This window comes from Mastacembelus armatus, chromosome 22 (assembly GCF_900324485.2).
Source record: "Mastacembelus armatus chromosome 22, fMasArm1.2, whole genome shotgun sequence".
NCBI lineage: Eukaryota > Metazoa > Chordata > Actinopteri > Synbranchiformes > Mastacembelidae > Mastacembelus > Mastacembelus armatus.
Window position 1 is genome coordinate 9024634 of NC_046654.1, and position 27930 is coordinate 9052563.

The 27930-nt window shown below is 40.6% G+C and overlaps 4 protein-coding genes across 5 annotated transcripts; 2 read left to right on the plus strand and 2 right to left on the minus strand.

The window, feature by feature from the left end:
• Positions 1 to 3264: 3264 nt before the first annotated feature.
• Positions 3265 to 5914, plus strand: LOC113129237 (cannabinoid receptor type 1B-like). The gene is made up of 2 exons (XM_026305121.1): positions 3265 to 3375; positions 4166 to 5914. The coding sequence occupies exon 2, from the start codon at positions 4242 to 4244 to the stop codon at positions 5655 to 5657; it is 1416 nt and encodes a 471-aa protein (XP_026160906.1). The 5' UTR covers positions 3265 to 3375; positions 4166 to 4241; the 3' UTR covers positions 5658 to 5914.
• A 1280-nt stretch (positions 5915 to 7194) lies between these two features.
• Positions 7195 to 9178, plus strand: LOC113132279 (akirin-2-like). Its single transcript, XM_026310271.1, has 6 exons — positions 7195 to 7359; positions 7669 to 7848; positions 8017 to 8160; positions 8237 to 8386; positions 8861 to 8932; positions 9099 to 9178. The coding sequence occupies exons 2-6, from the start codon at positions 7671 to 7673 to the stop codon at positions 9107 to 9109; spliced, it is 555 nt and encodes a 184-aa protein (XP_026166056.1). The 5' UTR covers positions 7195 to 7359; positions 7669 to 7670; the 3' UTR covers positions 9110 to 9178.
• Positions 9179 to 9841: 663 nt separating this feature from the next.
• orc3 (origin recognition complex, subunit 3) lies at positions 9842 to 15874 on the minus strand. Of its 2 annotated transcripts, none has more exons than XM_026302851.1 (20): positions 15737 to 15874; positions 15539 to 15593; positions 15353 to 15450; positions 14902 to 15040; positions 14703 to 14807; positions 14417 to 14580; positions 14170 to 14309; positions 13849 to 14008; positions 13365 to 13478; positions 13119 to 13252; positions 12918 to 12981; positions 12703 to 12819; positions 12513 to 12592; positions 12047 to 12180; positions 11776 to 11870; positions 11551 to 11648; positions 11295 to 11436; positions 11024 to 11140; positions 10368 to 10447; positions 9842 to 10056 (listed from the first exon to the last, which is right to left on the minus strand). In XM_026302851.1, the coding sequence occupies exons 1-20, from the start codon at positions 15758 to 15760 to the stop codon at positions 9951 to 9953; spliced, it is 2166 nt and encodes a 721-aa protein (XP_026158636.1). In that variant the 5' UTR covers positions 15761 to 15874; the 3' UTR covers positions 9842 to 9950. The 2 variants fall into 2 exon arrangements, with proteins under 2 accessions (XP_026158636.1, XP_026158627.1); XM_026302842.1 differs by having other exon boundaries at positions 11776 to 11873.
• Positions 15875 to 16348: 474 nt separating this feature from the next.
• znf292a (zinc finger protein 292a) lies at positions 16349 to 27920 on the minus strand. The gene is made up of 8 exons (XM_026302245.1): positions 27761 to 27920; positions 25566 to 25720; positions 24720 to 24798; positions 24222 to 24357; positions 23849 to 24051; positions 23403 to 23539; positions 22996 to 23137; positions 16349 to 22902 (listed from the first exon to the last, which is right to left on the minus strand). The coding sequence occupies exons 1-8, from the start codon at positions 27908 to 27910 to the stop codon at positions 16753 to 16755; spliced, it is 7152 nt and encodes a 2383-aa protein (XP_026158030.1). The 5' UTR covers positions 27911 to 27920; the 3' UTR covers positions 16349 to 16752.
• Positions 27921 to 27930: the final 10 nt, after the last annotated feature.

The window sequence follows — 27930 nt, forward strand, 5'->3', positions numbered from 1 at the left end:
TTATTGTGCTCACTGCAAACAAACACTGAAGTTTACTCATATTCAGTAGGAAATCAGTTTCGGGACAGAGGATATGAAACTAGCTAAAAATAAATTCAATTTCATGACTCCTCCTCTGCCTGACAGAAGAAGGTCTGTGATTACAGGTAAAGTGACTGTTGGTGTCATGGCAGTCAGGTCCATTTGGGTGTCTCGTCAGTCTGTGAGGCGCTGCAGCTGCATGTAGGGCAAATGAATTATTCTCTGGATGTGAATCAGCTAGTGGCACTGCAAGGCGATTCTAGTTTATACTGCACCTTTCATGAGTGTATCCTCAGCCATAACAGTGACACACAGCTCTCTTCTGAGGCCGCATTGCTGCTGCTGTAGGTGCCTCATTACTCTTGTTCATGAAAACCATAAGGTGTAACACTGACGCAAAGGGTTCAACTAAGTTGTGGTTTGAAGCTCAGCACTGCTGCCTGAGTAATTTATCTCTGCCTTTAGCGTTCATTTCCATAGTGTTTGCACAAGTGAGCATTCACTGAACCACCTGCTAAGTCTTTGTGATTACCACTGTGTTGTGCTGAGATAAAAAAGGTCTTTATAGGACTAAATGGTGCATGAAGGGGATTGTACCCACTGACCATTATGCTCTAGGTCTGTTCTGTTTCAAGAAAATCCACCAATACAACAATGGAAATTTCTGCAGAGCGACACAACATCCTGCTTAAATTGTTTATTATAAATAAAATAGATCCAGTGTTGTGTTATCTCTTGATATCAGCATTTTTGGTCTTTAGTAATAGTAATAATACAGTTTTTTCTATCGAGAAGAAGTCACAGAAGGTATTAAGCAACAACTTTTTCAAACTTCCTGTTGTGAAGATCTGTGCAGAAAGTCTGACGCTGAGAGAGAACTGTGACAGGGTACTTCTGCACTTTACTATGTTTAATACTCAGGCTGTTTGTTCAAATAAACCTCTTTCAAAGAGGAATCAACATACACCTTTGATTTGCCCTAATGAAGCCAGGTTGATACATATAATTGCCTGATGAAGTGAATAATGAGGATGCCAAAAGCTGATGACTGATAACAGACGCGAATCCTTCATGCATGACACAAAGAAACATACGAAAGAATATTGAATATGTTAGTAAACATTATATTTGGACTTTTCCTCTTTTTCACCCTGTGGCACCACCTTGGCTACAATATGAAGTGTCTCCAGCTGGGGATGAACAGAATATGGAAATGGCAGATTAGGAAATGGTTAAGAGCTGTCACTGTTCACACACAACCTACCCCTCTTCTGTATTTATGCATCTTTTCCTCATCACCCTCCCTCCCTCCTTCTCTCCCTCTCCACACTCTCCTATCTTCCTGCCCCTCAACACAAACACATCAGTGACAGACAGCCTGCTTTACAGGCATGTCTGGTAACATGCTGTGCATGTAGAGTTTGAGCCCCAAAAATGTTTCTGGGTCTCTGATTTCACAAAATGAATAATTTGTTGGATGTGCAATAGATTTTTTAAAAAAAATGTAAAAATGTACTTTAATTCAAATGTTGCATCTAAATATAAGATATGTCTGTGAATCTGTGTGATGATTTCTTAATGTATGCAGCCGCTCAAATGACGACTGATAGTAAATGGAGAAGGATCAGTTTCAAATGAGGTAAGGGTGCAGTGTTTCTCATGGGGAATCCTACCAAAAGCAATCACTCCTGCAAATCACTTACAATATTCACCAGCACAGATGGTCATGAACTAACAGCCGCAGCTTCCTATGACTGCATCACCCACATGGTGAAGGGAGACTAAGAAAAACTGAACTCTACAAGTTTCTGTCCTATCGAGGTCTCCTGTCATCACAGAGAATCTCTGCCTGTCTTACTGGTGAGAAAGACTGGAATAATGACGGCTATTATGATGATAGATGCTGTTTCCAAACTCAAATGAAAACTTTTCCATTATCCATTGGTGAAACTGAAGATGCATTCCATATGTCTGTTTTCATGTCAGATGAACACACTCAGTGGTCATTAATAAGATGTTTCACTTTCATTGTCTGTGTCTAACATGAAAAGAACACATTGGGTATACTGCTCTATCACCAGTGATCAGTGGTTGCTTGAATCTGCTTCCAGTGCAGCATAACAAGTGTTCAGTAATTAGCTGGATGACTCCTCGGCATCTTCTGTTCTGCCAAAACTGGAGGCACTGGCATCATGTGCAGTGCCTTTCATTGTTTTCCCACGATGTTGCATCGCCAAATGTCATGTATTTTCCACAACAAGATACATGTAATTTGGGAGATAGCTCCACTGGGAGTGCATAGTGGAAATAATTGCACAGCTGCGCAGGACAGGAAAAGGACACTTAATAGTGTGTGCATGTGACACCCCGACTGCAATAAATAGATAAATAGTGGAGGACAGTCAGAAAGGACTTTTACTGCAGTGTGATGTTAAAACTGCACTTGACTCTTCTTTTTTTATTCCATTATCAGCATGAGATTAGTGAGATTTACAGCAACATACTATTTTTACATTATAAGAATTGCCTGTGAGCTTGCTTTTGAATCACTAAAGAACATTATTAATTTCATTAGACTGGCAGACCCAGGCTGTAAATCCTTAAAATCTAAATACAACACTTCAAAAGGTCTAAACCTGTGATGGGTTGTACATGCATACCCCCAAAAAAGTCTATTTGAATTTTTGATATTGGAGTTTTAAAAACGTTGTTTTTCTTAATTTGAAGTGGAAAATTAGCTGATGAATATCTGAATAAAGAAATACAGAGTGAAAATATTGATAAGATAACTCTGTATGCTGACATACTCTAAAATCTTCACTGTGAATGACTTGGCAAACAAAAAAGCATTTACAGCATTAGCATGAAATATTTTCTTATTTGATGTAATCGTGATGCTTTATTGGCACATCTGCCTTGTATTTAGTAAATGTCTCTATAACAGTGCAGTTAAAAGAAAATTATAGCCTCTGTAAAAGGAAACACTGTTGATTTAGCAGAATTATTATGTTTTGCTTTACACAAACAGCAGTTTGCTGGTTGATACTGAGGACGTAAAGCTCGACAAAGCCAGAGGGTCAGGCTGCTCGTCCTCCCGTGCCTGCAACAGCCTGTGGGTCCTGATCGAGCAGCCCAGTCTCAGGTGAGGATGGTGCGTCCACCACGTGACCTGCACGCGCACAAAGCGTAACTAGGCTTTATAACTGCCGCTCCCACAAACACACACACACTCTCACACTCACACTCTCTCACACACACACCACCGGCTGCCTGCCTGGCTTTACTGTAGCTGACAGTGACTATATCTGGGGAGGGAGCGACGTGTATTTCCCGAAAATCATCAAAACAACAACTGTAAGTTTATGCTGGCTTTCACTTTTATTCGAGTTACTGCCGGTGAAGGCGGTAACAACAGAAAGCTTTACTCCCAGGTTAGATGAATTGTTTTTTTTGTTTGGTTTTTTTTTGCGACATGCATCAATCGAGGATATTTGTTAGATTCATGTTTTTAAGAAAACAATGGTATCTGTCGTTCCTGTTCATTTCTATTCATGAATTTGTTTCATATTTAATTTATTCTTAATAATATTACTGACCCTGTAGCGTATAAAGCTTTGATCCAAACACAAGCTTGACAATATAGAATATTTTGTGTCTTTCAAGTCTAAACTGTGTGTCTCTAATCATCTTTTTCCAAATCCTTCAAGTAAACTATTAGCAATTAATATCATTATTACTGTCACAGAGGTTAAATGGATCATTTGTCAGATATGTGCACTGTGTCTTGTTTCGTCCTTGATATCCAATTAAACCAATGATTAGTGGGGAAAAAAACAGCTTGGTGCTTAATGACCTTCTTTAATTAATAAGAAAGCCTTGTGTTCTTCATACTTAATCCAGCGATTTCCCCTGAGGCTGCACAGGTTTGTCATCAACTGTTCAGTTTCCCACTATTGTCTGAGATGCATCTGCTTTGGAGTCAGCTGGCTAACACAGACTCCCCAGCCCAATATCCCCCAGCAACAAATTAATTTTCCACTGTATCAATAATTAATAAATATCGATGAAATTTAAATGTTGGGGTGTGTTTATTCCTTTTTGAAATCGTTAATTCTGGAAAGGATTTGTGCTTTTTTCCTCATAGATGTGCTTTTGCTTGGCTCTAATGTGGTTTCACCACACGCCTCTCCACTGAGCAGCTCTACAGCAACAAACCAGCCATGAAGCACAGGATAGCAAGCACTACAATAAGCGCTTTAACAACAGGTTTCCAGTATCTCGGTTCCAATGACGCCAGCTATGACGACCCCTCGACTGGCTCGACACTGATCAAAAACGGATTCCACTTTGAGAAGTCCCACTCTGCCTCGATTAGTAACTCCTTCCCTGGACTCATCCCTGGAAATAAGGAGGTTATTTACAGTGGCCTCTCTCCCATTTTCCCCACCAACATATCTGACTTTCTGCAGGGCAATGGTACATCTGAAGAGGGTACAGGAGCAGCACAATGTGGGGAGAACTTTGTGGACAACCTGGAGTGTTTTATGATTCTGACTCCCGGTCAGCAGCTTGCAATCGCCATCCTGGCACTCACCCTGGGAACATTTACAGTGCTGGAGAACCTTGTGGTACTGTGCGTGATCCTGCACTCCCAGACACTTCGATCTCGACCTTCCTACCACTTCATAGGCAGCCTGGCTGTGGCCGATCTGATAGGAAGCATCATTTTTGTCTACAGCTTCTTGGATTTTCATGTCCTCCACAGAAAGGACAGTCCTAATATTTTCCTCTTCAAGCTGGCCGGGGTCACCGCCTCCTTCACTGCCTCTGTTGGAAGTTTGTTTCTTACTGCAATTGACCGTTACATCTCGATCCACAGGCCCTTGGCATACAAACGCATTGTCACAAAAACTAAAGCAGTTATTGCCTTCAGTATGATGTGGACAATCTCTATTGTCATCTCACTCCTGCCGCTGCTGGGCTGGAACTGCAAGCAGCTCAATTCTGTCTGCTCCGGTATTTTCCCTCTTATCGACCAGAAGTACCTGATGTTCTGGATTGGGATGACAAGCATCTTGGTCCTGTTCATCATCTACGCCTATATGTTCATCCTGTGGAAGTCCCACCACCATGCTGTCCGAATGCTGAGCCGCAGCTCCCAGAGGAGTGTCATTGTCTACACCGCAGAGGGGACTAAAGTGCAGACAGTGAAGCCTGACCAGGCCCGGATGGACCTCCGCCTGGCTAAAACCCTGGTACTGATCTTGGTGGCCCTCATCATCTGCTGGGGCCCACTTCTAGCTATCATGGTGTACGACCTCTTTGGGAAGATAAATGACTTCATCAAGACTGTGTTTGCCTTTTGTAGCATGCTTTGCCTGCTCAACTCCACTGTGAACCCTGTGATCTACGCCATGAGGAGCAAGGACCTGCGCAGAGCCTTCCTCAACATCTGCCGCATGTGCCAGAGAGCAACGCTGCCTCTGGACAACAGCGCTGAGAGTGACTGGAACAGCAGGAGCATGAGAAGTACAGCAGGTGGGGGAGGGAAAGATGGAGCTGGATGTGGAAAGACTCAAGTAAAAGTAGCCCAGGTTATCATTTCTGGAGAGACTTCTAGTGCACAGCAAGTTTAAAAGACGAGCTGCCCTGCTCTGGGGCAAATGTGAGGTAAAGATATTGGAAAACTGCCCTGACCCACCTCATGCACTTCTCTGCGTCTGTGAAATGTGCTGAAACATGCTAGATACAAAACTGAAAAACGAGTTTTTGTTGCTTAATATTAATGTAATATTATACCTGTCTGACAGGCAAGGTCTGACTGTGGTAAGACCTTGAAAATAGTTCATTTAATGAGTGGAGATGTTCTCAGTGCTCTGTCATGATTAGTAAGTCCTGAACTCATCTCTGGAAATAAGGAAGTCTGACAATGCCAGTTTTATCTTAATTCACTGAGTAAATAATGTAAATACAATTACAAGAACCAGTATTTCTTTACAACAAACATTACAGAAACACGAGTTGTCATCTGTAGTTTGGATGTGCAGACACAGTTTACAGGTTTCAGCTTTTAGGTGTCAAAATAGTGTCAAAGTTTTTTCACATTATATCATAGCAGTATTGTGGCACTATGGTGAAATTGTGTCTACCTTCATGCATAATGTCAGTTTTTAATGATAGAAAATATCATCATTGAAATCAGCTATTTATGATGTTGTAAGACAGTGATATTGTGCATTTGGCAGGTGTTAAGAGTTAAAATGACAAATGATTCTTTTACTGTACTTAGCAAAGCATAATAGTGAGTCCTACTTTGAGCTATGTATCACTGATCAAATCAAAGCTTCTGTAGTCTGTAGTGATTTAGAAATATCAAATAGCTGCTTACTACACATGTACAATACAGCATTTTGTGAAAATCTATTCTGCAATATTCCTGTGACTTGTCCATTGTTTCATAGTGCTTTATGCTGGTGTGAATAATGAGTTCAATAAATATATGAAGTTGTCTATTTTTACTATACTGTTGTCAACGTACCTGGTATCCTTTTTTTAAGTAAAGCAATGAAACTTCACACCAGTGTCTAAAAGAGATGGGATCTATGTTTGTTATGTTTATAACTGTGGTCCCTAACTTTTTAGGCCTGTGACCCCTGAGGCAACATCTACCTGTGGCCCTTGGACCAAAAGCTATGGTCTTACTGTGGACATGAGTTATAAACACTTCAATCAGAGGAATTTTGATGTTCTAGGTTGGTTAATTTAAAACCTTTCATGTCTTAAAGGGGGAAAATACAAAAAAGCAAAAAGATAGAGAAGATTAATAAAACATTATCATCATATTAAGTAACATAAATCTAAATTTTCCTTCCTTACGTGTTGGATCTTTTGGGAGCCAACACGGGTGTTTTTGGTGTAGTGCTGCCTCCCACTGGAGAAAAAGAGATGTTGTCTTTCTCATTTCACATGGACTCATACTGATTAATGGACTATTTTTATAAAGACGTGTAATGACAGCAAATTATAGCAAAATTCAAAGTAAATCTAATTTTAAAATGTGACTTTCAGATAATATAGCCAATAATTAGAATGACATCAACCTTTTTTCTAACCTGTCAGTTTCACTACATAACCCAGAATGCATTGCAGGGTTTTTAAACACGTGACGTCGGGAGCCGGAGAAGTCGACAGTAGCCTGATATGAAAAACAAGCAGCTAGGTTAAGTGGCGTTTGCTAGCCCCCCTGTCTGACAGCTGAGAGCTGGTTGATCGTCACTTCAACTTTTGGGAAGCAACTTTTCGCACCGTTTTGGGACAGAAAAACTCCCCGTCGACGAGGTAAGAAACAGCTTTATTCAAATCCGCACTGGAACGTGCTGTCCTAGCGTTGCCACGGCTAACGTTAGCTTTGTTTTCTTTTTGCTCATGGCTCAGCTAGCCCGCACAGCTAACCTTAGCATGCTAGCAGATTTTTAAAGGCTGTGCTGCGCAGTCAAAGCTCAGGGTGCAACCCTCGGCGAGGCGAACCGGCTCGCTTCAATAAGAAGCTCGTGTTAAAGACTGCTCAGGCTGAAATAACCCGTGTTATCGCGTCATTATTGACTTGTTTTGGTATTTTGCACCCCATCTCCCTTTAATAAACTGAAGTCATGGCGTGTGGAGCCACCCTGAAGAGGACCATGGATTTCGATCCGCTTCTGAGTCCTGCTTCACCCAAAAGACGAAGATGCATCCCCGTGTCCCCATCGTCCTCCTCCTCGCCCCCTAGGAAGTATCTCAGCATGGAGCCCTCGCCATTTGGGGAGTCGTCGTCCAGACTTAGTGCAGGTGATGTTACTAATGTTGGCCTGGACTTGAGGCATTAGCAGCATGTTGAGCCAAACCACCAAACCAGAAAACAATGTCCTTATTGAGTTTAGTACAGGGCTTCTTAACGTGTGACAGCTGCTTTATCCTTACTGACAGACACCTTTTTGTTGCCATTTGTCCCACTAGAACAAATCCTCCACAACATCAAGCAAGAGTACAAACGCATTCAAAAGAGGAAGCATCTAGATGGAGGCTACCAACAGTCAGAGTGCTGCTATTCTCCAGAGTCCCCATCCCAGTCATCTACTATGAATGTTTCCAGCATGCCAGGTGAGCCCAAGCTCTCTATAGGAGAGACAACCAGAAGAGGATGACTATGACATTTATATTTGCTTGATTTCTCCAGGAACGTCCTCTGGAGGTGTTTCTCCTACTAGAAAAGAACAACCATTATTCACCCTCAGACAAGTTGGAATGATCTGTGAACGCCTGCTGAAAGAAAGGGAAGAGAAGGTGCGGGAGGAATACGAGGAGACCATGACTTCAAAACTGGCAGGTGGGTGCTTTTGCTGTCACACAGGAGAACACTAATCAATATGCTCATCACATCTTCAGTGTACTAAAATTATTATGATTATTATTAAATACATGACCTGTGCAGGTTATCAGAGTAAAGTCTTAAACTTTAATCACACAATTTCTCTCAAATCCTCACGCTACTGTGGTTGTAGCAGCCAGTTTAATTACATTAGTAAAGGTATAGAACTGTCCATGTTTTCTAAATTAAGACTCCGTTGATTAAGTGAGCGATTCTCTGTCATGTGGTAGTAATGAATACAGCAGGAGACACTGTTCTGCCAAGGTTTCACTATCAGGACAGAATTTCCTATGTTAGTGTTTAAGTAGTGTGACGTGGTTGGTAGTTTAAAGACAAATGAAAATAACAGGTTTTCCTGGGGACCTTATTTCCATAATACAAATTGTCGTAGAGGCTTAACATGTTGGGACCTTATGGTAACTTTCATTTCAGAACAATACGACACCTTTGTGAAATTCACACACGATCAGTTAATGCGAAGATTTGGGGAGCAACCTGCAAGCTGTGAGTTCTCTCACTATATCTTAAATTATTTCCATATTCCTGTTCGACTGGCATGCTGTGTGTGAATACGTCTGAGATCTAGGATCGAAATCTGCCTTCAAAGTTTAAAGTAACAAGTCTGGTATCTGTATTTTATTTCATCCCTGCTTCTCTCCTCCTCCTCCAGATGTTTCCTGAGTGTGGCACAGAAATTTTTGCAAGACAGCCTTCTCTTGCTGCAAGCTATCATGTGATATCTCAAGAAAGAAAAAAAAAAAGCTCACCATTGCAAGAGATTCAGTTTAGCAAGTTTAAATAAAACTTTTCTTACTGTGCCATATTTCTGTCTTTGGGCAAAAGTTTATATGAAGCTGTTGTCAGTTGTTGTAAGCAACTAGGTGCTTCCCAGTGTAAATTTATGGACCCTATCAATAACAGTGGCCTATGTTCCTCCTGATATATCTACCATTATCTCTCTTTTGTAATGATTCCCAGCATTCCAAGCTTTGTCACTCGTTTCTGTTTCTCACATGTAAATAGAATAAAGCAGCGTAGAGTTTTACACAAGGTTTGCTGGTCACTGTGAAAGCAAATGGAGGAAACCGCTGAATGGAGAGACAATGTTTGCAATTTTCCCTGTTCACTGCTTTTTAAATTGAGCTCAAAGTAGGCTATTTTTTTTCTCTCCTACCAGTGTTTTATTTATTTTGACATTTTTTTGGTCGGTATCATTTTAAAACTGATGTACTTGTTGGGGGAAAAAAAAAAACAATAAACAGTCTTTTAGCAGTTGTTTTGGTGTCTGTGGGACATTTCTATCAACTGATATTTGTGAGCCTATTAATGTGCTGGAGACAGATGTTGAGAAGACCGAGATATACACAATGTGTGTATTCTGCTTAATACATGACATGTCCGAGTGACTACATATTATTCATATATATTTATTTAAGGAAAAAAAATTTAGTCTAGGTCACCCTTGACTTGCTACAGGGAAAGCAGACAGTACACACAGAGACCTTTGCTTTTGACTGTTCGGTCAGCAGCCTCCCCAGGTGAGTCGAGCCACATGGTCTGTCTTCTGCTTGGTCGACTTGATGAAGCCCAGAAATTCGAGCTCTGACACAGCTCGGATGAAACGAGCGCTAGAGATCAAGTTAAGGAACAACTTTGCCGAATAAAGCTATCCAAAAATGAAAACTACACTGTGTTTATAGTAAATCTTAAGCTAACCGCTTCAAGTGTAATGTGATTTTCTCAACTCAAAATATAACTTATGACCCAGAGTGCACATGTGCAATGCTGTATCTGGCAAATACTTAAATTGAATGTTTTTGTTTGGTTTTTTTGTACTGTAATTTGGTTCACAGCCTGAATTTACCTGTACTGAGGAACTTAAAATGTCTGTTAAAATAGGGACAAACATAATAGAAAACGTCAAGTTACAGAAGGATACTGCTTTACTTCATCCACTTTTCCAAAATTGTCAGAATCTGGACTGTTCCCCTCAGCTGCAGAAACCACAGTGGCGTAGGCCTGACAAAAAAAACAAACATGTCATCATGTCAGTGTGCAGTCCAGTTTGGCCAACATTTGATCTTCAAATCAATCATTTGACCCATTTATCTTCAGGATCAATAAAGTGTCTTCAACAAACCATGAAAGTTTGTAAGGCAAAGTTGAAAGCTGATAATGTTGTATACAAAAATGGTATAGGAACATAAATATCACCTATAAGGAGAAGAAATGTGGGCCGCATGGTGGCTGAGTGGTTAGCACTTCACAGCAAGAAGGTCGTGGGTTCGCAACCCGGCCTTTCTGTGTGGAGTTTGCATGTTCTCCCTGTGCTTACGTTTCCTCCCACAGTCCAAAAACAAGTATGTCAGGTTGACTGGTGACTCTAAATTGCCCATAGGAGTGAGTGTGAGTGTGTGTGGTTGTCTTTGTGTGTCTTTATGTGGCCCTGTGATGGACTGGTGACCTGTCCAGGGTGTACCCCTGCCTTCCACCTGAAAGAGAGCTGGGATATGATCCCTGTGACCCTGGTTAAGGAATAAGCGGGTGTAGAAAATGGATGGATGGGAGAAGAAATCACCATGTATTTAAACTTACTTCCAGCCAGTCATAGAGGTTGATCAGCCTGCCGCACTCCAGATGGAGCTTGTAAGCAATGCAGATATCAGGAGCAGCATTAGAGACCGACCCATCCTCAGTCTTTAGGCTGTCATTCTAAAAGAAAAAGTAATAGCAATGTTAAAAGAGACACACACAAAAAAACCAAACACATAACATACACATATTGCAGCTTAGCATGAGTACTTTCAAGATCTTTAATCCCTCCTATTGCTACGACAGTTACACACTCAGGATGAAGTAGGTTTACCTGAAGATAATAGTAGGGGCTGCTGAGAGCTGCTTGAATAGAGGTGCGAGGCGTAGCGTTGATGTGGCGTCTCACTGTGGCAGATGAACTGTAGTAGCTGACTTCGTTCAGTGTCTGAGAGTCCGGGGGAGACAAATGACTCCTGGGTGAGAGAGAGATGTAATGTGAATAAGAATTTCTACCATTTTTACAGAATTTGAGTGTACAAAATCTTTGTTCCATTCTCTCAGTAGAGCAGGAAGGCAATCTATCTCACTTCACTAAGCTGTCGATAAACTCAAGGACTTCATTTCGTAGAACCTCAAACGGACTCAGTTTCTTGGATCTCCGAGACTCGTTCATCTCCAGCAGCGTCTAGAATACACAAAGATAGCCAGACTAGTTATGTATCAGTGTATCACCACACATCAGTAACATGAAGACTCCCTCCACATAAACACAGTGAAGATAACATTCTTTATAATACAGACTAGTGAGTTACCTTCTGCAGCTGGAAGAGATCTGTTTTCTTTTGAAGGTTTTTCACTGGAGAAGTGATACACTCCTCCACATTTGGGGCAGTTTCAGCTGCTGCTGCTGCTAAGAATGACAATTCGAGAATTCACAAGAAGGGATGAGTATGCCTTATATTTCCATGGCCTATTGCTCTTATTTCAATAATATCTGGGGAAAGTGATTATTCCAAGATGAAAATATAATGATGGAAAAATAGAAATCCAGAAGCAGAACTTAACCACATTATGAATACTTACTGTCCAACTCTTTAAATCTGGTGAGCAGCTCATTCAGCTGGACAAGAGCGCTGTTCATCTTCTTCGACTTGACAGGCTCCAGAATCTCTGCACACCTCTGCAGCAAAATGATAAGTTCGTCTTTGGCCAGCATCCTGGAGGGAAAACCACAGGAGATTTACAACTCAAATGTAGAGCAGCACCTCAGGTGGTGAAATTCAAACTGACGGGTTGATAGACTAAAGTCTAGCTTGTTCAGAGCTCCTGCACATTCAACGCTCAGTGTGAAAACAACAAAAGGAACAATACAATTTTATTCTAGATTAACACGTATGTGTCCAGTAGGAGGTGCAGTGATCCTTGCGAAAAAAAAAAAGAAAAAAAAAAAGAAAAAAAAATGCATGGTTCTAAATGCCTACTTGTGTCATTTTTAACCAAGACATGTTATATTGTCCATGTTTTGTTAACATAAATTATCCAGTCTTACTTTAGAAGCTTCATAGCTGACTGGTAATCTTCATTCTCCCATACATTCTTCTCAAGGCATATTAAATGGAGCTCCCTGATCTGTAACACAGAAAATCTAGTGTCACATCAAAGAATACATGTAGTTAATACAGAGGTGCTGTGTTAATCCAAAGGTTTGCATTATTTAGGCATAAAGCAGGGAATTTTACCTGTTTTCCGAGGGGGTATCGAGGTAGTGATGAGGTCAGAGTGTGGAGGCACCTCAGGATGGGATAATAGTTCTTGTGGTATTTATGAAGGCCTTTTATCAGTTTCTGACACACCTCCTACAAATAGACACAGTCATCTGAAGTTTTTGATTTTGTTCAAATAAGTGCACTCATTAATAGCCAGGGCCTTGTGTAATGATAATCCAAAAATGTACCTTTAAGTGTGTGTCATCCTTCAACAGACTGTCCTGTTCCTGTGGATCCTGCTTCTCAACATACCTAGTTAAAAACACAAATGGTAGACAAGATTTAAAGGCTTTCTTTGACACCCGAAAAGGTAAGTTTTACCTGCTTACAGTCAAATTAAATGGTACATTTACAAAATTGTACACGTGGAAAGCCAATCATGTGCTCACCTTTTGAACGACAGCAGCTGTCTGATCCTCTCCAGGTTACTGTGACTGAGCTGCATCACATTTAGCAGAGCCTCTTTCTTCTTGCAGCAGAGTACACTGAGAGGCTGGGAGTGAAAGTGCTCCAGGAGAGCCAGCTGCACAAAGACACAGCAGATACTTTGTTGTACAGATGCATATCTGAACTATATATTCAGGCAAGGTGAAAACAGGAGGGCAGAAGTGAAATAATTAGAAGCTACTTTGTACCTGCACGCCTTTGATGAAGTTCTTTACTGAGAAATCGTGGTAGAGGAAGATGCTGATCAGCACCTGCATCACTTTACTACTGAGCTTAAAAGGGAACTGAGGTGTCAGAATAAACTGGAGACAGAAAGGACAAGAAATACATTATATATTAAAAAATATATTTAAAAATCTTGTTCAATAAGAAATTTTACTTATAACATTTAAGAAACTGTAGGTACATTAGGACAATTTACAATAATAAGAAATTGATATAAAGTTGTGGACATTTTAATAAATGGAGCATTTAATACAGGGCTGTTATGGATTGCATTAGAGGTACAAGTGATAATATCATTGCGCTTATGGCCTGTATGTACCTGGGAAGCTAAACTGTCACGTTTACAAAAGACACTAGTGGTCAGATCTGACTGTGCAATATACTGTAGTTCCTGAACATGAGATGCATTTCTTTTGTACTGGAGTTTATGTGTGATGTGAGAGAAACCTTGTCTATGACTGTGGCCAGGTGCTGTGTGCAGGACAGGGACTGGAAGAGCTCAATACACAGCAGGGAGGACACAGAGTGAGGCAGCATGTGTTGGATGGTGCTGGGTGATGTGGCGATACCAAAGATGAACATCAGCGGAAGACGTTCAATGTACCGACTGTGGAACAGAAAACAAGTTTATGCAGATCTGCAGGTGATCAGATTTTATTCTAGTAAACATTAGCCAATGACATCCAAAGAAGGCTTGGCATTTATTACCAAGTAAATATTAACTTTGACTTTTGCTTTAAGACTTAAACTGTGTTAGTTCCTAGTCACCTGCAGATAAGTATGAAGTCCTGAAGAACTTTTGAGTTGAAAGCTTCCAAGTCTTTGAAAATAATAACAACAGGAGGTTGTTGCTGCTCATCTCGGACAGCAGAACTGCGCTTTTTCCCAGGGGTACCAGTATTGGATTTCTGCAACACAGGTTAAAGGAAAAAAAAAAATCTATTTAGCTTGAGTTTTTATCCAATCAAACTTATTTTATGAAATCATGTTCACAAGCACTGTTTCATGGCCTCACCCTTGTTTTTGTATTGTACCAATCACACAGTGTACCAAGGGAGCAGTGCACTCTCTTGTGCAGCTGAGCACTGAGCTGCTCAGGTTCCTCCTCTTCCTCATCATCCACAGCCACAACTGTACCCATCATCCTCTCCAGCACCCTCTTCATCAAATGCTTCAGTGCTAAAATATTAAAGTAGAAACATGTTCCAACTATAATGAGGGTACATAAAGTTAAATATTCCTAAAACCTATTCTTACTAATGCAAGATTAGCATTTGCACTACTAATTACCAGTCATTTACCTCCACACTCTTTGGCCTGGACAGACACCACATGAGGAGTGACAGACTGCTGGAGCAGGTCAGACAGACTCTGGAAGGTCATGTCATGATCTGGGACATTCACACCTGTGGAGGAAATTAAAGTAAAAGTAAAAACATTTTTCCCCTTATATTCTAATTAGGCTGTTGTTCTGATGGCCAATCAAACGTCAGCTGTTACCAAGCACTAGAGCAGCTGTGGGAATCTCACTGGCCCTCATCTGTGATGCCCAGTTGCTGTGCTGATGAGTGGATGAGCACTTCCTAGTGAAGTCCAGCAAGCTGTCCAAGATTTTCCTGTTGAGTTCATCCTGTAAAACCTTACAAGTAGTAAGTTAAAAAAAGTTAAACTCATGTTTTCCCAGACTAAAATCCACAATCTGCCTTGATTATATGTTTATGGATATTTTAAAGCTTGTGTTTATCCTCTGACCCCTGACTAATACATTTTTTCAAATGAGCGTTAATAAAAATATAAACGAACAAAAAAATGGCAGAGGAGTTTGTTCAAAAGAATAACATGAAAAGGTAATAATGCACTGCTGAGACTGTACAGGTGAGATATTTTGTTGACACCACCATATTTAATAAGGTTTAATAATATTTAATAACCGATTCCCCTCTGGTTTTACCTCTGTGTCTGTTTTTATTTTGTCCCATAGATCCTGACAGAGTTTGAAACGTGTTTCACTGTTCTCAGCATCTTCGCAGCCATCAGCGAAATAATCCTCTGTGGAGAAAGAGCAGGCACCGTGTTTCTACACGAAGACTCCAAACTGAGCTGAGATCAGACCAGAGAAACTTTAAAAACAACTCACCCAAAGTGAGTGTCCTCTTCTTCTTCTTGGCACTTGGCTTGAAAACAAAGCAGCCCTGAAATATCAATGGCCGTAAGTCACAGAACAGTCAGTAAACAATAAACAATCTCTGTAACTCATGGCTGATAGAGCCTTGTTACTGCCATTATGAGGGTTATACAGCAAAACACGCAGCCTGACGTGAAGACACTTCGTTACCTTTGACACGGACGAAGTAGACATCTCTACATGAGCCTGTCGAGCAGCTCGTGTCGGTATTTTTGATGACAACAGGAAAATAACTTTGTACGTTGTAAACAGGCGCTCGTACTTCGCGTTTACAGTACTTCCCGCCAAAATGACGTTTACGGAAAAGGTTGCGGAGAAAAAAAGGTGCGTTCACGGGTTCGTCAAGTTATCGGACGTGGTGAGATAGTACTGGCAGGTACAGCCAAATTAAAAAGTTGCTAATGTTGCCTTTCAGTTTGGATCATCACTTTAGTTTAACACCATCATTCCTATTCAGTTTTAATAACTTAAAAAAAACATTGTTAAACTTAAACAGAACTAAACTGGTTCCCATAACTGACAAGCATGCACATATGTTTCCTAATGAGAATGACAAAGTTAGGAGTAACACTTAAACTGCTACTGAAAGGTATGACAATTATTATTTTTTATTTATTTAAGGGTTACAAAAGTGTACTGTGTGTAAAGAAACTCAGTTTAAGTGTTTTATTGCTACTGTATTGCTCGAAATTTAGCAATGGTTAGGAAAACCAAAGAAAACACTGCAGACAATGTATTACAAAAAGAACCAGTAACATTTTATTGAACACTGTGTGGAAGACATGTAAATATTACAGATAGGTCTACTAGTGTTGAAAAAGGATAAAATAAATACAAACGGAACTTGAAATCCCATAGGGATATATAAAAACATAGTTTTTCTTTAAAAGTCTCCATTTAGCAAAAGAAAAAAACATCTTCAGTACTAAGCATAAATACAAACATGTTTCTAAAATCTATGCCCTATAGATTACCTGGTTATTATAACTAACATACATACTTAAAATCATCCAAGACATTTTTTCATTAAGTACAAAATAGGCCATTTCATTGTTACTGTGACCGATACTGTTAACAGTTGGAAATCTGATGCGTTAACAAACAGACCATTCTGCAGCATAACTTCTCAAATCCTGAGTGAGGTTGAGTTAAAACAAAATAATGAGCTATGATCCACTATAAAGCCACTTTTTTATTATGACTATGGGCCTCATGTCTTGTAGCTGCTTTAGCAGAAGATCAGCACCATCTGAAAAAGTTTTATCCATAACAATCTTGACGTTGCTTACTGATTTGAGATTTAGGGGATTTCTAAAGTCCACAAGATTTTCACAGTCTCTAAATTCATCAGTTATTTTACTTTTCATTGCAGATTTTTGTTTGTGAATTTGTTGTCTTTTGGACGGCAGTTCAGCACTAGACGTTTCATTTAATTTGCGTTTCGAAGAGTGGGTTGACTCTGAGGTTTCCAAGAACTTAAGAAAGGAGTCCTCAAGTCCTAAAGGCTTGAAAGACCCTGGCATGACCCCGTCATCACGTTGTTCTTGGGCTGAAGGGGTACCGGGATTTGAGTTTTCTCTTGAACTGTTAACAGTCGAACGATTCCTAAGGGTCTGCATCCTCTCTGGACAAGCTGGTGTAGGATGTGCAGGTTTTCTGGGACGGCCTCTTTTAGCTCCTCCCTCAGTCCCAGTGGAAGCTTGAGATTCTGCACTATCATCATTGGACAGCTTGCTGTCCTCTTGGCCTATTCTATCCTCCACCTCATCAGTCTTCTGGTCACTGGGCTTTTCACTGTCTTCTGGCTCTGTCTCCTCAGACGATGAGCTTGATGCACCCTCTGGTTTGTTTGCATCTTTGAATCTGGAGCGTGAGTACTTTTTGCAGAAAATGAACTGACTCCTCTGGTCTTCAATGTATCGTTCTGTGAGGCCGTGAGTAGCGTAATGCTTAAATATACTTCTTTCAGCCCGCTCCACAGCATCACAGCCTATGATCATGCATGGATACTGCAAGGAGGATTTCTTAGTGCACATGGCTGATGCCTCCTCATGGGATTTTAGTGTAGGTTTTCCAAAACTAGTCCAATGTTCAATGGACTTTCCATCTTTCTTTTTAGTGTTTTTCTTCTTCACTTTAAATTTGTTTTCTACATTTTCTTTCCCGTTGTTAACCCCTGAGAAGAGCCCCACAGATTTAGTCCTTCTGCCATCACTGGTTTTGGGATCATAAACGTAATCGTGCTTTTTGATCAGGTGACGGAGCAGATTTGATTTTGTAGTGTAAACGCGGTCACAAGCCTCATACTCACACTTGAAAGTTTGGTCAACTGAGCCACTCTCAGAGATGGCAATTTCCTTGTGGTAATTCTTAATATGCTCAATGTACTTTTCCACAGAGTTGAAGGGGAGAGCGCACTCTGGCCGGTCACAGTTGAAAGTCCCTATGGACATGCTGGCCATCATGGCAGTTGCCTTGTCACGGGTGAACTTGTGAAGTAAGAGGTAATGCTGTACCAATCTTGTGATTCCCATGAACACTCGTGAACAGTTTTTCACTTGACACCTCACTTCATTATCTTTTCCTAAGTTCTGTATGCTCTCCTGTCCATTTGTAACACCAGTGTTTTCAGTGTCACTTTCAGGCTTGCTAGCAGGGAGGGATGCCTGATGCATGGCCCTGTAATGGAGAATCAAGTTGTGCTGAATGGTGAATGCAGCAGTGCATCCTTCATGAACACAGCGGTATGGTCTATATGGACTGTAGGCATTGTCTGTGTCACACAATTTGAGGCTCAGCCTTCTCTGAAAGGTTTCTTTTTTCTGGGATTCATCCTTTGTGGGTGTGTTTTTGGAGCTGCTAGGTTTCTCTGGAGAGGCTGAAGAAGACGAAGTAGGGAGGTTGGGCTTCGCTTCTTTTACTTTGCTCAGTGATGTATCTGATCGTCCTTGCTGCACCTTTGCCTTGCCAACCGGACTGAGTTTCTCTTTCAAACTACATTTCTGTTTCACATCTGGACTCTTGTTTACAACAGCAACTTGAGGTTGCTCTGAGATTCGTTCAGTAGCTGGTGCCACCTCATCAAACGACCTGTCATTCAGATAGTTTTGAGGTGATGGTAGTCTTGTAACAGTTGATACCTCAGGTGTAAAGCCCTCTTTTACTGTGTCTCCCGGTAATGTGATTTGAGGAACTTGTGGATTGTTTTCATTGTTTGCTTGAGGTGCAATTGCAATGTCAAGTGGTTCTTGTTTTATAGCAGGTGTTACAGCTGCAGATTGTGTTGTGTGACTGGCACTTGCATCAGTGGCTGCACGGTTATTAGACCCATCATCTTTATTAAGCCTAAATGCACGCCTGTTTCTAGCACTGATCCTTAGCTTCTGCATTTCTGTTTTTGACAATCTATGTACTTTTTCATAGTGAATTCTCAAGCCTGTTGTTCTGGTGAATGTTTTGGGGCAGATCTGACATGGATATGGAGACAGTTTGGATGGTATTCTTTTTAGTTCTTCTATCATTTCATTAGAGTAATCGTGCATTTTGCTCAAGTGTTTGAATAATGCCTCCTTTGTCATGAATGAGTACTCACAATCATCCTGGTCACATTTAAAAGGTTTAGGGACCTTTTCAGAAGGCTTATCATCAATTTTACTCAGTATTTTACTTTTTTCTATATTAGGGGCAGTATCACAATGACGCACATTTTGCTCTGAGGACAGAGCTGTCCGCATCTTCTCCTGTGCGGCTTCAATTAAATCCAGCCTTTGAAAAGCATGTGAAATTTCCATCAGATGATCCTCTTGATGAGGTACAGCAAGGGCTGGATTAGCCAGTTGTACTGTCTTCTCTTGCTGGTTTTCAGGAGAAACTGAGAAGGAGTTTGAATAGTCCATTATATTTGTATTTTGTGGCTCCTGTTTCAATGCCAAAGGTGAAGTCAGAGTGGTCAGGCTACAGGATTCCTGTGAGAAATCACCATTTGACACATTATATATTGTCCCATTTGTGTCAGGGACATGTGGGTCATTAAGGAAATCAAGAAATGATGTTGGCAGATCAGCTGTCAGGTCAATTTCATCCAAAGGTCTGCACTGTGAGCGTTTAGATAGGTGACCACCAAGAGATTTGGTGCTAGTGAACTCTCTGAAGCATCTCCTGCAGATGACTTTGCCATCCTTAATGATTGCTGGCCATTTGGTTCTCTTGCTCAACCTGCTGCGTTTCCCTTTCTGCAGTTCAGGATCACTGCCCTTTTCATCTGAGGGATTCACCTCACAGTCAGCATTAACACAGTCTTCGTCGTAAGGGAAATCTGTGTGAATAACACTTTGTTGATTGACCATGCCATCCACAGAGTTATCTATCTGATCAAAACCAGGAGTTTGCATATTCTCTGTTTTAACAATTTCAGTCGTAGCTTTTAATGCAACCTGGGCCTCTGGGCTCAGACATTTCATGGGAATATCAACTGATGACCCTTGAGTAAGACAAGAGTTTTCACTCTGAGCATATGGAGTATTGAAACCTCCTTCAGGAAGGCTGTCAATTGTTGAGATGCTGTTTCCATTATCTAACTGTCCTGTCATACTTGCACTGCTTTTTCTTACATCTACACCTTCTCCAGTACCCTCAGGATGCATAAGTCCATACTGATGCCCTCCATTATGCATTTGCCCTCCATTGTCAAGCATCAGAGAACTGGACACATACTGAGACATCAAACTGGAATCAGAAGGAGCATGTGAAACAGAAGGACCATGTATGGCTGCTATTGAATGATCTCTATCTGACGGGAGAGATGCTGTGGTTTGGTAAGGATCTGCCTGCCACTGAGGATAGTTGCGGGAGGGGTACTCATTCATGTTGAAGGCATCTGGGTAGCAGTTATTCAGTGGAGGTGTAGACCATGACTGGGACATGTCAGACTGCATTATTCCTCCTGAACTGTTTTGGTTTCCCCAGGAAGGGTAGAGTGTGGGGTTCACCATTGGAGTGATAGGCACAGGATCCATTGATCCAGGATAACATTGGGCAGGTGATGTTGAGCATCCCATTGGGTAGTCCATTTGCTGCATCCCAGGTTTGTTGCATAGTATTCCTGGCTGATTTGATGGCCTTTTCCCTGGGTTCTGAGACTGATTTGGTGAAGCTTGCCCACTTGGTGCCTTTTTTGCTGTAATCTTGGCCACTTTGTTATATTTCTTTGCCAACTTCCAGTCTTCAAATATTTCTGGGTGTTGCTTCTTCACATGCCTAGACAGACTTTTGTTTGTACTGTATGCCCTTGTACAGTCATTATATGGGCAGCAATGCAGGTTCTCCTCACTGCCAGCAGTAACAGCAGAAGTGCTCGTAGGATATCCCTGTATCGAGCAAGGAATTTCTGTCTTGATTTGAATGGGAGAAACTATTTGCGTTACCACTTTTGGAAATTCATTAGCTTGTACATTATTATGCTCCTCAGCTGGTTGATTTGCCACTGGGTTTGTTACACTAGGGACAGGATATACTGGAGAAACCTCACATGGTCCAGCTATAGCGTGTGCATGTGGCGCTTCTGGTAGCAGGTTCACGTCAGGTGGTGCTGGAGTGGAGTTTGTCAACGGAGTGTAACATTTCTCTGGTCCTTTTATTTCAGCATCTGCCACTGAATTCAGCATGCTTTCAACTGAGTGCTTTACCTTCACAGGCTCTTTAGCAACCTCTGGTGATCTACATGGTGATGTGTTTGTTATGGATCCTTCCTTCACATAAACATCTGTACTAATCCTTTCCAGGCAAACAGAAGTAGAGCATGTGTCGTCTTTGCTCTCTGTACTCCCGAGTGATGGTCCAACGTTTGGAGTGGCAGTGGGGTTGTGACTCGGGATGAGCAAATTGTTTGCGACATCATTTGTAATATGATTCTCTTGGTGAGATAAGAATTGAGACTGTGAGTAGAATATTTTACCACAGTTATCCGTTTGGCAGGTGTAGGTAAGGTAATGTTGAGCCTCGTGATCATACAACAAATAGGCCTCACTGAAAACTTTGCCACAGTTGGGGAACATGCACTGGGCCTTAAATTCTGGGTGTGTTTTTCGATGCATGAGAAGCTCAGAATTGGAGTTAAAGCTGGCGTAGCAATCCAGTTGTATGCAGATATATGGTTTGCTGCCACAGTGCATCTGCAAATGATCATTAAGGTGTCTGACATTAACAAACTGCCGCCTGCAATACTGGCACACCACCTTCTGTTTTTGTATCTCTAAAAACCTCATGGCCTCTTCATCGTCCTTGTGGGATCTGACATGAGCCATGAGGTTGCGGAAAAACTTGAAAGCCTTGGAACAGTTTTTAACAGGACAGAAACAGTCCTGACTTATCTGTGTGTCAGATGTAGTTTGTTCTGTTTTAACTGGAGATGCCAATTGGTCACCAAGTTGAGGCTCAATTTTAATAGGGCTCATGTTTGTCTTCGCAGCAACTTTTGAATTTTTTAATGGACTTTTGGGGGACTGAGGTGGTTTGGTTACCTTTCTTGCAGCTTTCATTGCAGCTAGTCTCTCTTTGCACGATTGCTTCACGTGTGTTGCTACATGTGGCTCTAAAACCTCCCTACTTTCAAAACTGTCAGCACAAATTGGACAAAGATACATTCCATCTTTGAAATGCTTTTGAGCGTGGCGAACAATTCTATGACCCAAGAACTCCTTGTCACACAGGACACAATACTGCATGTAGGCTCGCCAATTTCTGAACCGAGCTGACACAAAACCCTGCTCCCGAAGTTTTTTAGCTTCTCTGTTTTTTTCTCTTTCATCTGTGATTTCATTGAGTTCATTTGTAGTGGTTAAGAGAAAATCCTCCAGGTCTCTGTATTCAGGGAGCTTGCCGAGTGCACTTTCCACCTCTTGTTCGTCTGTGTCATTGAGTGTGTCAATAGATGACACAATAGCTGCCTCCTCACCCATCAGTGCCAAGCAGTTGCGTTTCAGTGTTTTCCAGTCCCAGAACTCTGGATCAAAAGGCCACTGTGTCTTCAAAGCCAGCAGTAACTCACAACGTAAAGAATTGGGCACTGGTAGACTCCCATCCTCCTCGGGCTTTTGGTCAGGTTCGTTGTACAGTGACTCCACAGCATAATACGAGTCAACGGTAGGCTGGAGAAGGAACTCGGTCAGCTGGCATGCACGTTTAACCTCTAGATCAGTTGGCAAGAGGCAGGAAATAGTCTTGCAAATGGTAGACTTGCTATCCTTATGGTCACTGGATGTCATTTTCAGAGCCTGAATGCACATTTCCACACAAACTGGAAGCCCCACCTCGCCAACCTATGGAAATAAAGCAAAGTAAAAAGTGACATTGTTGAGGTAAAGTGTCCTGGTTGTGCTATCAGATACAAACATATAGATTATTTTTCTTACTTCATTCTGGATTACTTTGATGAGAAACAGAATGTGACAAACACTTCTGCAGAGAAGCGCCATCTCTTTGCTGTGTCCAAGAAAAGCATCAGCAGATGACTCTAAACGCATGAGTAGCTTACTCCAAAACAGTGTAAGTTCCCTGGAAAACAACACAAGTTCAACTGTTAAAAAATAATCATCACTTAATCCTCCAAATGTTTATTCAGCTATGAAACATCACAAAACAATTGAATAAAGTATTAAACTTTCCAGACGTTCTGACTTTCCAACACCTAATCAACAGATTATTGTGGATATGTTTATTAATCTAACAGCTCATTTTGAATAAATCAATACTTCTTAATAAATCTGTTCAAGGGCCAATGTATTTCTTAAGAGTTCTTGGGAATTTATCTGAAACTCACCATGCACAGTAAACATCTCCTTGGAGAAGCTGTCGCTTGAGAAAGGTAGAACATAAGCAGAAAGCTCCCTTCTCATCACCTTCTGACTCCAGGTTGCAGATCATTTCAAGAGCATCTTTACAGTCTATCGATGCAATCTAATGCAGAGAAGCAGAGAGAAACAAATAAACTCAACATAAAACTTTAATATCTGACACATTTATAGTTTCAGTCAGTTTAAGTTCTGTTTTTTAAAAAATGGAGTGCATTTACAGTCCTAAAGTCCATATATTTTGAGAAACCTTTAAATAACATTTAAATGACAATATCACGTTACTACAAAAACATTTAAACATAAAAACTGCCTTGAGAATATTAGTCAATTCAAAGTGCATTGCTAAATAAAAGTGTTAAATTTCATGACTTAGTGTGTGTAGTGGACTGTGCTGCTGTGTGCCATTTCTTACCTCTTCCATTAGCTGCTCCTGACTTTTTGTCATGCAGATGCAAAGCAAGTAGGTTTGTTTGAAGTTCCCTTTTCCTTCATATCCCGGATACTCTGAGCACATCTTTGCAAGTACAGCAGCTTTATCAACACTGTCCACTTTTATTAGGTGCTTTATTCGCATGTTAAGAAGTGTGGGGCCTTCCAATTCAAGATACTCGTGAACTAAGAGACAGATATGAAAAAAGTATATGGAAAGACAAATGTCAGAAAATTCACAGGCAACCGAGACAATTACGACACGCACCATAAATGTATTATTTCACGTAGTTACAACTGTACAAGTTAATGTTGTGTCTTTCTGCCAATATACATCTAAACAATTGAGGACTAACCTTGCTCAGTCTGAGGGATTTGATTGGACAAGATGCTGCTTAGTGTAGTGTTGGACCAGACGCCATCCTGTTGCGCCAGAGCTGAGAGCAGGCAAAGCTGTGTGCTCCCACTTTCTTGCAAAAGGCTGTGTGCCAACTGCAACAGAAGATGAATAAATATGTATAAACTAAATTACTAAAACCTCAGAGAGAAGTGTGAATCACACTTAAAATGTCACCACAACTGACAGTCTGAAATAAGTGTTACAACAATGTTGTAGTCAATTTGTGTCATCCTCAAAGAAGTTAACATTTATTTCATATATATATATATATATATATATATATATATATATATATATGTTGAACCAACAGTTGAACCCGTACATTTTAAACAATATGTTTTTACTGCTTCAATGCAAAGCTAAACCAAACACTTTCTAATTACAAAAAAATTTCATTTCTTATCACTGCAAAGCTAGAAAAAAAAAATCTATTAACAGCCCTGGGGATACTGACCTTCATAGAGGACTGAAACCCCTCCCATAAGGCACCAGGGACATGCTGGGGCAATAGGAGCAGCAGCTCCGCGCAGCTCCTGTGAATCCAACACAATCATTTTTTAAAGCCACATTTAGGTCAAGGATGTGCACACACTTTACAAAACACCATGCAATAACTACAGTGGAACAACAATATACAAAGTGTAGCACTGTACAGTCTGTGTGCCATGTATGAAATATAATCCATAACAAATATAGGTTTAAAAATCAGTAGCGCTGAAATGAAGTTGTGAGTTTAGTTGTTATAATATAGTCACAGTTATTTATCATGTGAAAAACAAGAACAATAATAATAATTCTCTGAATGATCATAATTAGTATTTTAATTGATAATTCATTAGATTTCAGATTAGATTGCTGCCTCAGATTCTCTACTTCTTGTGTATATGCTGAGCCTCTATATGCAAACTTTACTCTGAAGATCATTCCAAATATGTCAGAGCTCCCCATGAGGTAGCCTACATTTCTATTCTGTATTACAGCCCCAAGGACTTTACCTTCATAACTACTTCAAGGACACGTTGTTCAAATATCTAACTTACTGTTTGCATTTTACAGTTACATTTCTTATAGCATTTGATTTTGTTTTATTAATATTACCAAATGTTGCACATCTTTCTCTCAATATCAAAACAGATTATTATTATTTATATTAATACTATTATGTAATTAATATATAACAAATCTTATAGAGCATGTTCATAAATGTGGTTGAGAACTGTGGCTTGAAATAATAAGAAAAATAATACAGGATTTATTTGTATTGATTTCCATTAACAACCATACAAGAGTTTCTACTCACAGCGCTAACTTTTCAAGTAGGAGTGGCACGTTTTCACATTCGGAGGAGAGACAGGAGGCGGCCTTAGCAAAACTGAGGATGGCCACAGTGTAGACCTCCAGCAAAGGCAGTGGATCCTCATCGGTTTTCCAACGGCCAGCATGTTCCACAAGGACCTAGAAAAACAATAAAATATCATTATGAGAATAAACCCGCTTATAGAGTGATTTTTTTTTAAAAGAATGAAAAACTAAAGTTCAAGCCAACGGTTGATTCAGCACATCCTGAATGCCTGCTATGGAAACAATAAATTTCTAACTTGTAAAAACAATATGTGTATAAATTATTAATAATTTTCTTTAGAATGAAAATAATTATTCAGTTACTCTAAAGTCGCTCAACCAGCAAAAATTCAGCACAAGCTCTTTTTCCAGCTTCTCAAATAAGAGGATTTGCTGCTTCTCTCTCAGTTTTTTTTTTTTTTTTCAATCACTGTTAATTTACTTTCTTTGGGTTTCTGGGCAGTTGGCTGGATAGAACAACAAATGTGGAGATGTCAGATCCTGACCTGGTCGTGACAGATTTTTGACACTATATAGACTAAAATAATGGATAAATATAAAAAAAATTATAATAAAAACAAAAAGTAAAACTGCAGCATTGGTAAGGATTTAGTTACATTTTCCACTTCTTAACAAATCAAGGCATATGTATGGGTGTAATTACACGTGCAATTATGCGTTGTTAAAACTGGCTCCACTGAAACCAGACAAAATGCAGTCTTCATGATTATCAAGGATTATCAAAGACGTTTAGGGAGAAAAAAAGATCTCATTTCTCTGAGAGGAGTAATAGCAATTCAGGATGAATGACAATGTTAAGACAACGATTTAATTTAATCTTTTATTTTAAAAAGCTACAACTAAAAAAAAGGTCATAATATCATAAACTATGAAAGACAAAAAAATAATAAATATTAACTAGAATATATATTGAATACATATCTGAGCTTATTTAGGCACAGTTCAAGGCAAAAAAAGTTATGTGCCTGTTTTTTTTTTGTTTTCTTTTTTTTAAAAAAAGCCTTTTTGTCCTCCCTCTCTTTTTCCCTACTCAGCTGGAATAACGCCTAACACACATATCAATGAAAAATCCTTCAGTTTCCTCCACACAATCCCTGTACAGATCCATCTCAGCCTGCCTGCTCGTTATTCCCACAGATGTGCTCTTTTGAGCTAAATCTCCATCGTGATCCTCTGAGCCCGACGTCCGAGGATCGTCCCGTTTTTTTTCTCAAATAACTTTTAAACTCTCACTCCGCTAATGTGGCACAGAAACAAACCTCTAAATCTCACACTAACCAATCGGTGCATTGACAATAATCTGTGCTGCATCGCACAAGTAAATGGAGACCTCGCATGATATTTACGTGGTCAGGCCAAATTAATGAGCAGGATGTGTAATGGAGTCAGTGGCCACTGCCACACTTTTCCTATTAAATCAGTGTGTCGGCCAGCTGCAGGCAGATCGGCTGCTACAACACTGACATCGATTTCACTTCTTTTTTTCTTTTTCTTTTTTGTTTGGTGCTGGTTATACAAATGTAATGAACGTCTCCGCTGATGTGGTTAGCTGGATTAATTAGTTCAAAGGCCTGGGCTAGCCTTGGAAAAAAATCATTCATCCTTCGGTAGAAAAAGCAGCTTCACACGAATAACCCGTTTACACTAAGCTAAACCTAAACGAGCGTGGAGATGCGGTGTTATAACGTTTGAATGAGCTTTTCCGCAGCACATGCAATTATATAATTCAGTGCATTTCAGTGCAATCGCCCGGTAAAATCTCGCTAACGCAGCTATCCATTTTTTTGCACAGCATGACCACTGCACAGGACAGGGGGACCCTGCATACCAGCTAGCAACATTCATCTGCTATTAGCTATCTGGCCTGGAAAATACGAGTAATACGTGCACAGTGCGCGTATAGTCCTGTGACTTCTCGGCGCACAGATGGTCAGACTTTGCAAATAAGTACAGGCCACAGACGATCACCGTCGAGAGAATGGCTGAAAACCACTGAGGTGTTTTCCCCATCTTGAAATGCTAGCTCGGCAGCTAGCCCCTTAGCTACATTGTTGTAGCGAGCGTAGACGCGCATCCTCGGCCAGGAAGCCAGAGGGGCAGCAGGCTGGATGAGCACCCGGAGAACGGGCTAACCTGGCAAAACTCCTGGCAGAAATGCAGGGAGGCCTCCAGCGGAGACTGCGAGCTCTCCTTCAAAGCTGTGGTCAGACCCTGGAACCGCTCTCGGAGCTCCTCGATAGCTTTCCGTGTGTCATATTCCTTCTCTGTCTCCCCCTCCGCCATCTTCACAACAATCACGACCG

Bases quoted from the DNA above. Each gene is read 5' to 3' on its own strand.
- LOC113129237 (XM_026305121.1), top strand. From the start codon at position 4,242: ATGAAGCACAGGATAGCAAGCACTACAATAAGCGCTTTAACAACAGGT.
- LOC113132279 (XM_026310271.1), top strand. From the start codon at position 7,671: ATGGCGTGTGGAGCCACCCTGAAGAGGACCATGGATTTCGATCCGCTT. The intron at 8,161-8,236 runs GTGAGCCCAAGC...TGATTTCTCCAG, and splicing joins GAATGTTTCCAGCATGCCAG to GAACGTCCTCTGGAGGTGTT. The intron at 8,387-8,860 runs GTGGGTGCTTTT...CTTTCATTTCAG, and splicing joins CATGACTTCAAAACTGGCAG to AACAATACGACACCTTTGTG.
- orc3 (XM_026302842.1), bottom strand. From the start codon at position 15,760: ATGTCTACTTCGTCCGTGTCAAAG. The intron at 14,808-14,901 runs GTAACAGCTGAC...TTTCCTCCACAG, and splicing joins CACAGCTGCTCTAGTGCTTG to GTGTGAATGTCCCAGATCAT. The intron at 12,593-12,702 runs GTAAAATTCCCT...TCTGTGTTACAG, and splicing joins GATACCCCCTCGGAAAACAG to ATCAGGGAGCTCCATTTAAT.
- znf292a (XM_026302245.1), bottom strand. From the start codon at position 27,910: ATGGCGGAGGGGGAGACAGAGAAGGAATATGACACACGGAAAGCTATC. The intron at 25,721-27,760 runs GTTAGCCCGTTC...TTGTTTTTCTAG, and splicing joins TCTGCCAGGAGTTTTGCCAG to GTCCTTGTGGAACATGCTGG. The intron at 23,540-23,848 runs GTAAGAAATGGC...TCTCTGCATTAG, and splicing joins AGGAGCAGCTAATGGAAGAG to ATTGCATCGATAGACTGTAA.